The sequence below is a fragment of the Atheta coriaria genome, unplaced genomic scaffold (assembly GCF_025399875.1).
Source record: "Atheta coriaria isolate IRGN ID8LTWV9N9 unplaced genomic scaffold, Caltech_Dcor_3.1 hic_scaffold_8_pilon, whole genome shotgun sequence".
Lineage (NCBI taxonomy): Eukaryota > Metazoa > Arthropoda > Insecta > Coleoptera > Staphylinidae > Dalotia > Dalotia coriaria.
The window spans coordinates 5502310-5515747 of record NW_027045450.1 but is presented as its reverse complement, the minus strand read 5'-3'; the positions used below and the strand labels follow the sequence as shown (position 1 = coordinate 5515747).

General features: G+C 34.4%; 1 protein-coding gene across 2 annotated transcripts; it reads right to left on the bottom strand.

Annotated features, from left to right (window-relative positions):
- Nucleotides 1-1680: 1680 nt before the first annotated feature.
- On the bottom strand, nucleotides 1681-10757 carry LOC135797502 (xaa-Pro dipeptidase-like). 2 transcript variants are annotated; one of them, XM_065309909.1, is made up of 6 exons: nucleotides 10613-10757; nucleotides 10440-10477; nucleotides 6769-6807; nucleotides 2203-2322; nucleotides 2001-2148; nucleotides 1681-1932 (listed from the first exon to the last, which is right to left on the bottom strand). In XM_065309909.1, the coding sequence occupies exons 4-6, from the start codon at nucleotides 2221-2223 to the stop codon at nucleotides 1862-1864; spliced, it is 240 nt and encodes a 79-aa protein (XP_065165981.1). In that variant the 5' UTR covers nucleotides 2224-2322; nucleotides 6769-6807; nucleotides 10440-10477; nucleotides 10613-10757; the 3' UTR covers nucleotides 1681-1861. The 2 variants fall into 2 exon arrangements, with proteins under 2 accessions (XP_065165981.1, XP_065165980.1); XM_065309908.1 differs by lacking the exons at nucleotides 10440-10477; nucleotides 10613-10757 and adding an exon at nucleotides 6936-7245.
- Between the last annotated feature and the right edge of the window lie 2681 nt (nucleotides 10758-13438).

Sequence of the window (13438 nt, the reverse complement as noted above, 5' to 3'; positions counted from 1 at the left end):
AATAACTTTTGTGATAATCTCACAAATTGACCCTTAAAATTGCATTTTTCTGACGGAAAGACTAATTTTTATGGTTTTAGGGATTTTGGACCTGAGTCTGAAAACGTAGAAGGACCATTCTTGCATCAGATTGTAGGTAATTAATTTCTTTATCATTTTCCTAAATAACTTTTGTGATAATCTCACAAATTGACCCTTAAAATTGCATTTTACGTTCGAAGGACTAATTTTTGATGGTTTTAGGGATTTTGCACCTGAGTCTGACATCGTAGGAGGACCATTCTTGCATCAGATTGTAAGTAATTAATTTCTTTATCATTTTCCTAAATAACTTTTGTGATAATCTCACAAATTGACCCTTAAAATTGCATTTTTCTGACCGAAAGACTAATTTTTGATGGTTTTAGGGATTTTGCACCTGAGTCTGACATCGTAGGAGGACCATTCTTGCATCAGATTGTAAGTAATTAATTTCTTTATCATTTTCCTAAATAACTTTTGTGATAATCTCACAAATTGACCCTTAAAATTGCATTTTTATGTTCGAAGGACTAATTTTTTATGGTTTTAGGGATTTTGCACCTGAGTCTGACATCGTAGAAGGACCATTCTTTATGTTTGTGTGTTTTTTTTAATAAAGAATATTTTTTAAGTATTTCTAATTATAATTATTTCTGTTATTTCTACCTGATCACATATTTCACGATCCCTCATTTTACCATTTACCATTTATTTTGAAAAGTGCATGCTAGTGCCATCTATCAATTAGAAACTACAACAGCCAAAAGTTTGAGCTTCACCCCGTCGCCACTAGAGGGCAGCACCATTACTAGTTACCGCCAAAACTTTATCAGCCTTCTCAACTTTCTGCGATCCTAATATTCAATCTTTATTTTGTCGACTCTGGGAGGCAAAATGACACAAAATTTGGACTCGAAACAGTCGAAACTCAGGTTTTGGTATTCGGATCGCAGAAAGGGTGAGGAGGTAAGTAAATAAAAGAGGCGGTAACTAGTAATGGCGGGTAAAATGAATGTTTAAAAATCTTTATTCAGCAAATTCGGTTTTCGAATTCTGAAGGAGCTCGGCAACTAAGAGGGCTAGAAAATTAAGAACTACATAATCTTGATCCTTGAAAAATTCTCTACAAGGTGGCATCATTATTGAAAAATCATCAAAATGGCACAAAAAATGTTTAAAGAAAAGATTTTGTTATAAAAAAGGCAAAAGATTTCTCTTTTTTATGATGAAAATTAAAAGTTGGAATTTTGAAACAAATTGAAATAATATATATAATAATGTGGCGGGAATTGTCTATATCTACTTTCTGCGTTCCTAATACTACAGACTGATGAGCAGCAACATTTCAGCAATTTTCTCGACAAATTTTGTCGAGAAATCCATTGAAATTAGTAACAAAATTCTTTTGAATATTAGGATCGCAGAAAGTGCAGTAGGCTAAATCTCTTGAATAGCGGCGTAGTTTAGTTACTCGTGGATAGATGACACTAGTGATACCGTTTTTAAATTAATATTGATACAATATAAAATTGATTTTGAACTATTTCTCATATCTAGCAGTGGCATTTCCATTAAAGTTTAAGGGATTTATGGATTAATTAAAGGAGTAACGATGTTGTGAGCTATGTTCTCCGTTTGGAACAAATAAAACAATAAAAATTTATAGTTAAAAATATAAAACAACAATTTTATTCAAACATGTAGAATCACAAACTCAATTTCTTAATATATACAGCATTTTTAACAATACAAGCATGAAAACAGGATAATAATATGCAATTAGATAATGCTCTTTTCATACCTTTTAACAAAATACATAAAAATGATATCAATATCAGCTTCAAAATGTTGTAAATTCAATCGTATTTGGAATCATCATCAACACCAATCCAATCTTCAATTTCTTGGACACTATAAACCAGAATGAATAACAGAATAGTAAAATATAAAATATTATAAATTGCCAAAATATAACATACATTCTTGGTATTTTATTCCAGTTAACACATCCATCTTCAGAATCAGAACATCATCGTCAATACGCACTCCACCAGTACGACGGAACCTCTCCACTTGCTCCTTATTGATAAACTTGGGCATCTCAGGAATAGCCAATGCTTCATCCAACTGGAAAATATTTATGTAAATGAAATATACATAAATTAAATTAATTATTCTTACAGGATCCATAAAGACTCCCATTTAGGGCACCGTGCGAAGGTAGCGGTAGAAGTGACTCCCATTCAAGGCACCGTACAATTTAGTGCAAGTATGGCGGTCCCACGACATTGCGTTCGCCGGCTAAAACAAAAAAAACACAAAATTAGCCGCAATACAAAAACACAAAAGGGCATTTTTGTAGGTTTCCCGGGTATAAACCCACAAATTATACATGTAAATTAAAAAGAATTTAAATATCTATAATTTGGTCAAAGAACGGTTCTTCTACAACGTGGCGTTCGCCCGCTAAACACTAAAACCAAAAATTCTACGACCAAAAACACAAAAAGGACATTTTTGTAGGTTTCCCGAGGGATAAACCCACTATTTATATATTAAAATCATAAAGAATTTAAATATCTATAATTTGGTGAAAGAACGGTTATCCTACGACAAGGCGTTCGCCCGCTAAACACTAAAAACCACAAAATTCGACGACCAAAAAACACAAAAAGGGCATTTTTGTAGGTTTCCCGGGCATAAACCCACAAATTATACATGAAAATTAAAAAGATTTTAAATATCTATAATTTGGTGAAAGAACGGTTATCCTACGACAAGGCGTTCGCCCGCTAAACACTAAAACCAAAAATTCGACGAACAAAAACACAAAAGGGCATTTTTGTAGGTTTCCCGGGGATAAACCCACAAATTATACATGTAAATAAAAAAATTTAAATATCTATAATTTGGTGAAAGAACGGTTATCCTACGACAAGGCGTTCGCCCGCTAAACACTAAAACCAAAAAATTCGGCGACCAAAAACACAAAAGGGCATTTTTGTAGGTTTCCCGAGGATAAACCCACAAATTATACATGAAAATAAAAAAATTTAAATATCTATAATTTGGTGAAAGAACGGTTATCCTACGACAAGGCGTTCGCCCGCTAAACACTAAAACCAAAAATTCGACGACCAAAAACACAAAAGGGCATTTTTGTAGGTTTCCCGGGGATAAACCCACAAATTATACATGAAAATTAAAAAGAATTTAAATATCTATAATTTGGTGAAAGAACGGTTATCCTACGACAAGGCGTTCGCCCGCTAAACACTAAAACCAAAAATTCGACGACCAAAAACACAAAAAGGGCATTTTGTAGGTTTCCCGGGGATAAACCCACAAATTATACATGAAAATTAAAAAGAATTTAAATATCTATAATTTGGTGAAAGAACGGTTATCCTACGACAAGGCGTTCGCCCGCTAAACACTAAAACCACAAAATTCGACGACCAAAAACACAAAAGGGCATTTTTGTAGGTTTCCCGGGGATAAACCCACAAATTATACATGAAAAAAAAAGAATTTAAATATCTATAATTTGGTGAAAGAACGGTTATCCTACGACAAGGCGTTCGCCCGCTAAACACTAAAACCAAAAATTCGACGACCAAAAACACAAAAGGGCATTTTGTAGGTTTCCCGGGGATAAACCCACAAATTATACATGAAAATTAAAAAGAATTTAAATATCTATAATTTGGTGAAAGAACGGTTATCCTACGACAAGGCGTTCGCCCGCTAAACACTAAAAACCAAAAAATTCGACGACCAAAAAACACAAAAAGGGCATTTTTGTAGGTTTCCCGGGGGATAAACCCACAAATTATACATGTAAATTAAAAAGAATTTAAATATCTATAATTTGGTGAAAGAACGGTTATCCTACGACAAGGCGTTCGCCCGCTAAACACTAAAACCAAAAATTCGGCGACCAAAAACACAAAAGGGCATTTTTGTAGGTTTCCCGGGGGATAAACCCACAAATTATACATGAAAATTAAAAAGAATTTAAATATCTATAATTTGGTGAAAGAACGGTTATCCTACGACAAGGCGTTCGCCCGCTAAACACTAAAACCACAAAATTAGACGACCAAAAACACAAAAGGGCATTTTTGTAGGTTTCCCGGGGATAAACCCACAAATTATACATGAAAATTAAAAAGAATTTAAATATCTATAATTTGGTGAAAGAACGGTTATCCTACGACAAGTTCGCGTTCGCCCGCTAAACACTAAAACCAAAAATTCGACGACCAAAAACACAAAAGGGCATTTTTGTAGGTTTCCCGGGGATAAACCCACAAATTATACATGTAAATTAAAAAAATTTAAATATCTATAATTTGGTGAAAGAACGGTTATCCTACGACAAGGCGTTCGCCCGCTAAACACTAAAAACCAAAAAATTCGACGACCAAAAAACACAAAAAGGGCATTTTTGTAGGTTTCCCGGGGGATAAACCCACAAATTATACATGTAAATTATAAAGAATTTAAATATCTATAATTTGGTGAAAGAACGGTTATCCTACGACAAGGCGTTCGCCCGCTAAACACTAAAAACCACAAAATTAGCCGACCAAAAAACACAAAAAGGGCATTTTTGTAGGTTTCCCGAGGGATAAACCCACTAATTATATATGAAAATCATAAAGAATTTAAATATCTATAATTTGGTGAAAGAACGGTTGTCCTACGACATGACATTCGCCCGCTAAACCCTAAAAACCAAAAAATTCGACGACCAAAAACACAAAAGGGCATTTTGTAGGTTTCCCGAGGGATAAACCCACAAATTTTACGGAATTTTCTCGCTATAAGTTTTGATACAGGGTGATACAGAATTAAATTCCTCATCTGGCAAAGTTATTCCGAACTTATTGTGTCACCGCGTTCGCGTCTTATATTAAGAAAACTGCAATTCCTGGCGCAACGAGTACTACGGCGCACTCACACAACTATCAATATAACTCGCGATACGGAATTTTCTCGCTATAAGTTTTGATACAGGGTGATACAGAATTAAATTCCGCATCTGGCAAAATTATTCCGAACTTATTGTGTCACCGCGTTCGCGTGTAATATTAAGAAAACTGCAATTCCTGGCGCAACGAGTACTACGGCGCACTCACACAACTATCAATATAACTCGCGATACGGAATTTTTTCGCTATAAAATTGAATACAGGGTGATACAGAATTAAATTCCGCATCTGGCAAAATTATTCCGAACTTATTGTGTCACCGCGTTCGCGTGTAATATTAAGAAAACTGCAATTCCTGGCGCAACGAGTACTACGGCGCACTCACACAACTATCAATATAACTCGCGATACGGAATTTTCTCGCTATGACACCGCGTTCGCGTGTTATACTAAAAACTAAAAATTCTCTATCAGATAAAAATATAAAATAACAATATTTCCAATAGTAAAAAGTCAAAAATGCAACTAAAAGTGCTAAAAGTGACATTTTTCAATTTTTGTCCATTATCTCGTAAACTAAAAGAGATAAATAAGATCTGATCGCAGCGTCTTAATCTACAGACTATTTTCTATAAGATAGGCTAGTTAAAGCGGAAATCAGAGAGATAAAATTTTAATCCTTAAGAAAAAATTGCCAAGGGGGTGCTTGATACTTTTTTCGACGATTTTTGATAATTAATATCGCTTAAACTAAAAGCGATAACAACCAACGAATTGCTGATTATGAAAGACTGAAAAATTCTCTATCAGATAAAACATATAAAATAATTATATTTTCTACAGCAAAAGGTCAAAAACGCAACTAAAAGTGCTAAAAGTGACAATTTTCAATTTTGCCCATTTTATTCAATCGCGAATATCTCGTAAACTAAAAGAGATAAATAAGATCTGATCGCAGCGTCTTAATCTACAGACTATTTTCTATAAGATAGGCTAGATAAAGCGGAAATCTGAGAGATAAAATTTTAATCCTTAAGAAAAAATTGCCAGGTGCTTGATATTTTTTCGAGGATTTTCGATAATTAATATCTTTGAAACTAAAAGAGATAGCAACCAACGAATTGCTGATTATGAAATACTGGAATGTTTATTTCCTAAGAAAAAATGGACGAATGAAGATGAATGAGTGCTCTGTACACGAGTCACTTCTACCGCTGCCCTCGTACGGTGCCCTGAATTGGAGTCACTTCTACTGCCACCCTACTACGGTACACCAATAGAGACTCAACTAAAGCAATTTTTTTGACATATTCAATTCAATAAACTTTAATAGAGAATATCATTTAAACTAAAAGCGATATCGACCACCGCAATGTGAAATATTGGAGGATTATCTATTAGGATTTAAAATAATTTTATTCTGTTGGATAAAAAGTCCAAAAACGCGATTGAAGACGATTTTTTTCAATTGCGAATATCTCGTAAACTAAAAGAGATAGACCAGAACGGATTTCAAATTCATAATCTAATCTAATTAACCTATTTAAGTTTGGAAAATTCTCTATACGATAAGACATAAAAATAATTAAAATTCGGAGTGTTGGAGTTGCGAAATCGTGTTTAAAAGTGCGTTATTAGAATCCAAAGAAAAATTTGAACATTTCACAAAGGTTTTCCGCAGTATGATCCGTTTTCAATATTACCATTAAGTGAAATATATACGGCCCCCCTAATTCGCGGACTATTGCAACACGCAGGTGAAATGAGATAAAACATTCAACCGAATAATATAACTTAATTATAAACTTACCAATGCAGCGCTCATCGGAATACAAGGGTACAGCAAGTACTGTAATTAAAAGAAAACATAAGTTAAAACAAAAACATTTTATACAATGTGATAATGTTATATTCACACATAAGAGAAAACAAACTATCTGTTCTGAGTTTCGCCATGGTCAGATAAAAGTTACTTACTCAAGCACGAATATGTTTCCGGTTGATCTAGCAACCGACACGTCACACAATAACAGACAATAAAACCGCAGCATTGTTATTTTAAATATAAACATCAAACGCACAATTAATCATTAACAAAACACTGCAGATGCATATTACAACCAGGTCGATTGATGACCGAATATAATGCAAACTTATAAAATAGAAATCCGATAAAACAAAACGCGTTGCGCGAAATACGTCTGGATACGGCAGAGATCGGCACGAAAATAGCTGCAATCCACCACGGAGAGCATGCCGAAACTGCGCACGCAAGAATGCGACAGTTAGACTTTGTACCTGCTGCATAAACCCGGCAGGTAAAAGCAATAGATTCGCAAACCCGGCGGCGCGTCGATGGCACGCGACCTTGCACGAATTGCAATAGACACGGTACCTGTGATAAGAACTAGACTAAAATGTGCTGCATGCGACAGCGCGACGAGAATCTTACGCGTAGCATCTCGCACGGCGAATGCGATAAGAAGCTTGTTTATACACAAACGCTGATATGATTCAAAACGAATACAATTCTATTTTATGATTGGCATGTAATTAAACGAACTTTATTTTTTCGATTTTTAACTTGTCAATTCATTAAATGCACTTATAAATAATGTTTGCACTTAAAAATACAGAACTGAACTTAAAAATAAATATGTGCACTTTGAAAAATGGATTCCACTTGAATAAAATGCTTTCCACTATGAAATTAATACTTTGCACTTATAAAACTTGCAGTATTAAGTACGTGCCGTACTCTTAGCCGGCCCCTTCTATCCCCCCCCCCACCGCCCCTCAAATAATACCAAACAAGGTAGCCTACCTAACCACCACCCCCAACCCCCAACCACCCCCTCCCCCCAACCCCCAACCACCCCACAAATAATACCACACAAAGGAGCCTACCTAACCACCACCCCCGACCACCCCAACCCCTCGACCGCTCCACAAATAATACCAAACAAGGTAGCCTACCTAACCACCACCCCCAAACCTCCGACCACCCCACAAATAATACCAAACAAGGTACCCTACCTAACCACCTCAAATTATAAAGTTTCAATTTAAAAAGTTGATTCAAAGCAAATTTAAGCTTAAACCTGAATATATAAGTGCATTGTATTAAAATATAAGTTATACAATCTATAGTGCATAATATGCATTTCTTAGTGCAAAGTATGAAAACTTAAGTGCGGCTGTTCAAGTGGATTGTATTTTAACTAAAGTGCATTTAATATATCCCTTTATGATTTTTAGTTCATGCTAGTGCCATCTCTTAATAGAATTTACGATGCGACAATCACTACATAGTATAAAGTAAAGTCGCTTTTTTGTATGTTTAAATCTTTGAAACTACGCAACGGATTTTGATGCGGTTTTTTTAATAGATAGAGTAATTCAAGAGGAAGGTTTGTATGTATAATAACATCCATTAAATAGTGGAGAAGTACTGTTATTTTGAGGCTTCTAATATGATGTTGTAAACTCTGCCGTCTACTCTTTGTGCGATGCTTCGTAGCTTCCCCTAAGCACAGACGTGTGCATGGGTGTACGTGTGGGTTGAAGTTGATCGGTTGATGTTTTTGTTTGGAGAAGGAAAGTCGCTTTCTCTGTCTGTCCCTTTGTATGCTTAAATCTTTGAAACTACGCAACGGATTTTTTAAAAATTGCGGACGTAGCGTTTTCGGCGGTACCGGCCGGCCGCGGTTTTCTCTGTAGCACTTTGAATTTCGCAGCGATCGGGCACGTTTATTATATCGGAGCTTTCCAGCGAGGAAAATAGCAATACTTAGGTAATAAAAACGTTCTTTTCAGCGCGACAACGTATCAGTAATTATAAGTAAGTTACGATAAATAATTGTATAATAGTAGTTTTAAAATATAAATTAGAGGTATTTCAGTAAAAAAAAAAGAACTGAATAGAATAGGTATATTTTGTTTTTTATGATTGTTGATTATCTTTTGTTTCTAAATGGTAAGAATTTAGATATTTTTTACTGCGGCACATACTATAAAATGTGAAAAGTAAATAAGTAAAAATGTAGTGTATGAATTTAGATATTCCAAAGATAGCAGGAAATCTTCATGGTATAGGGAAAGGGGGATTGTTTTACTCCAAATTTAACGCGTGCGGGCCAGGGGCAGTAATGAATAAATCAAAACTACTGGATCGATTTTAATTACATGGGCTATATATTTTATACCACAACGTTCACAGTTTTTCTGTAGTGTATTTAGTATCAGTATTGCAACCGTGCGAAGCCGGGGCGGGTCGCTAGTTCACAATAAAACTCTGTACCTGCTACATGTACTCCGCAGGTAGTAAAAGCCACGAAGTATAGATAAAAGGAGTCCGAACGTCATGTTAAATTAATGGTCACGATCTAGGGGACCAAACATTCGCCAATAGAGCGCGCCACTATGCGTTAGTGTACGCGTTTAAATACTTACATTACTATGGACACCGCCAATATTTCACAAGATACATGAAATTATGACATATTTTTAAATCTTTGGGCTATTAGTTATAAATTAATTGTTTATAACACATATTTTTCAAAGATATTACTCACCTTTGGTGCTTTGAATAAAACTACTTTTTCTACCTTCTCACTAGTCTTTCGGCCACTAAAACATCCTGGAATAGCACAACACCTTCCCATGTTTTCAACACTACTAATTTTCAATAAATAAATTAGTTCAAAAAAATAATACTATCACGTTCCAATTCAAATTAATGTATACATACATATAAAAGTTAAAAATGTATTTGTAAATTTAATTGAATTCAATTAAACATTCACAATCCAGCACGTGTTCATGTGTAATAATAATCACGAAGTATCTAAACACACGAACGTCATGTAAACAAATTGTCTCAATGTTGCTATGAACACGAACCAACGTACATCGATTCACTAGTGATTCAAGCGCACCCAGTGGCAGAAAGGTGAACTATTAGCTTTGTATATAATTGTGAACCATGACTACGACGAAAAAGCCTATACCGTTCGGACTCCTTTTATCTATACTTCGTGGTAAAAGCAATAGATGCGCCAAGCCGGTGTGTGGATGGCACGTGACCTTTATGCACAAATTGCAATAGACGCAGTACCTGCAATAAGAATTAAATAAAATGTGCGACAGCGCGACGATAGACGAAAATATTACGCGTTGCATCTTGCACGGCAAATGCGATAAAAGATTTGTTTATACACAAACGCTGATAATAGACCTGTCTTCAATACAATTCTACTTTATGATTTTTATTTCATGCTAGTAAATTAAAATTTAAGTCATGAAGTTATGAGTTATGATTTGAGTTTTATTGAAGCATCCGCAAATAAAAATTGAATTTCAATTTAAAAATTCTCTGCGGAATGCTTAAAAAGATTTCCGCAAAAGATATCAATTTTCTAATTGCAAGAAATCAGTAAAACAGGAAAACAGATACTATGAATGATGAACAAGTTAACTTACCAGTATATCGAACACCGCAAATCAAATGTGAGTAGATACTGAAATAAAGAAGAAACAAAACATTAGTTACACAATTTCGGACAATGTTAAAATGAATCTGCGTTCCGGCGGAACCCAAAGATTGCCTTAAATATCATTTTATTCACCACAATTATTTAAATGAGAATTTATACCAGGTAACACATTGAGCCGACGAGTTGAGCAGGAGACAAAAATGGTTCGCACAAGTCCAAAATTAACTACAATACCAATTATTTACAATCACACAATAAGGCCGGCCGGCATCCGACGGCAACGGATTGCACGCGGAAATATATTAAACCCACAAAATATTGAGTTCCGAAGATTACACACGCGAAAAACATTTAGCGAGTGACTAAACACGACAATTAACACTAAATTCAATCAAATATAACGCGATATACCGAATTTACAACAAGAAACACAATTACTCGACGGCGTATTCTTATCTGCCGCACGAAGTAAGAGCTGCGTGCCGGCATCACAACTGTGCAGGTAGACTTTTACTCGCAGGAATATTTTTAGTTAAAACATGCATCGTTGCGCCATCTGAAGATTATTTGTTGTACCACACGAAAATACAATGCGTTTCAAAAAGTGTGGCGTGCATATGAGGCAGTGAGCGATTGCTTATGAATCAGTGAGTGGTCACGCACTTAAATAGCCGTGTCCATGTGTTGCACGTAGGTACACGAAAGTGCGCATGCAGCACACTATCTAAACAAATAGCAATTTTTACATATAACTCAAAACTTCAAATATTAAAGTCGATAGGATGTACTTATTACAATATTTCGTAAGCTAAAAGAGATAAAAAATGAACAAATCGCAGATTCTTTATCTACGGAAAATTCTCTTCGAATATCTTCCAAACTAAAAAGATAGCAACCAGGAAATTGTTGATTACGGAAGATTGGAAAATTCTCTATCAGATAGAAATTTAAAATAATTTAATTTAATGGGGCAAGAGGTCGAAAAACGCGACTGAAAGTGCTCAAAATTTATCGGATTTTGACGATTTATTTCAATTGGGAATATTTCGTAAACTAAAAGAGATTAAAAGGAACAAATTGCAGATTCATAATCTATGGAAAATTCTCTATAAGATAGGCTAGTTAAAATAAAAATTTAAGAGACGACATTTTAATTCCTAAGAAAAAATAGGCAAAAATGTTTTATGTCATTTACTAAAACATAAAATTTATTAACATATGACAATAAAAACATTGATAAGTATGCATTGTAGAGCAGTTAAGTAGCTAGTTGTTATAAACCCTCACGCAATTTCACGCAGTAGTATGTATGTTGGGTTGCCTAGGACATTATATAAGAGAACAGAATAATTCCTTACTAATTGGCAGGAAACCATACATTCCGCCACGTTGAATTATGTATGATTTGTAAGCCTACACTACAATATTTTTCTGCTTTCCTAACTAACAAAACTATAAAAAAAGTCAATTACATATTCTCTGAACATATAACACTACTAAGTAAAAAAAAAACTATACTTAAATTCTATTGCGGATTCTAGCATAATCTTTGTGTGAAATTTCTATTTACTTTACAGTAGATTTTTTATTAGTTAATCAAATAATTAACCAGACTTATCTTACGTAAGTAAAGTAAATATTATTTCTAGCACATCAGTGCACGATGAATGAACATTAAAACAACAATCTGCGCGTGATAAGAGGCTATAATCAGTAAACAATTTTTTTATCACATACTGTTGTGTACATAAATGTATAACCAATTACCACATAGGCAATATTGAATTTAATTTTTATATTCCATTTCTATTCGATGTTTTATTGATTATATTGCTCATAATTCGTAAAAATACCCGTGAATGATTCATATTATGGCCTCTAATATTCCATTCATCAGTATTCACCTGTCGGCTGACCACATGCCGTGCGTTTGTGTGTAAAATTCACCACAAACCAGTCTTTAGCACCATTCTGACGGTGTGTAGGTTATAGTTTACGCTAGTGGGCATGCGCACATGCTCACACGCACTAATTGTATTCAAATATGAGCGTGTATATGAGTAATATGACATTCCGCGCATTCCATGCTACAAATCACAGGCATTTTCGTCTCGCGAGCGCAGAATGAGACTTTTCAATCACTTGCAAAATATTTTATGAATATAAGCTGCAGTATGGCATTGGAGTGGAGAATCGGTATGGAATTCCTTAGAATTTTTAATTCGCGCAACGCACCCAGCGTTGGATGAGTTGAGCAATCAATTCAAGTACTCAGCATTCAACTGAGCACAAGTGTGTTGTAATGTGATATTTTAATCACGAACACGCGTAGAATGTGCAGAATGTGCACAAACCTTGTATTTATCTTGAACAATGTGCAAATACGAATGAGTTTTATACTTGTAAGTTATAAATAACCTCAAAATACGATAAAATTATTTTATTTGCAATTTTAACTAGATTTGATCAAATTGATCAAGATTAAAAGGTGTTTGAAGTGCCGGTGTTTAATAACAACATAATTTATTGCTTGGAAGTGCAATAGCATGAAATAAATTCAGAAATAAAGCAAACAACCTTCAAAAAACAAATTATAAGTCATTAATATTAAATTTTAGGTTAATTGTTACTACTGTAGTAGTAAGACGTGGTTATGTATTAATAAATGTTTAAAAAAAATAGTAAAACCTACTTGGATCAGGAGATACAGAGTGTTTTACATCAAGTTGTGAAAATATTATTAAAACCTTTTTTGGCGGCCATTTTAAGGCACTTCCAAAAGGTTCTAAAAGTTGAAATTCTGTGGATATTTTATACATCTCTTTACCTATCATATGACTATAAGAAACACCAAATTGATCAAGTACTTCATGAGATACAGAGTGTTTTGCTTAAAAAAATAAATTAATCCTCAATAAAATGGAATTTAAGGTTAATTTTGACTAGTATGCTACCAAAACGTGGTTATGACGATGTAAATTAGTA

What these genes read in the sequence shown, in the direction of transcription:
- LOC135797502 (XM_065309909.1), bottom strand. Translation starts at nt 2,223, where the DNA reads ATGGGAGTCTTTATGGATCCT. An exon ending in TGGGAGTCTTTATGGATCCT is followed by an intron (nt 2,149 to 2,202) that starts GTAAGAATAATT and finishes AATATTTTCCAG; the next exon opens with TTGGATGAAGCATTGGCTAT. An exon ending in TGGAATAAAATACCAAGAAT is followed by an intron (nt 1,933 to 2,000) that starts GTATGTTATATT and finishes TCTGGTTTATAG; the next exon opens with TGTCCAAGAAATTGAAGATT.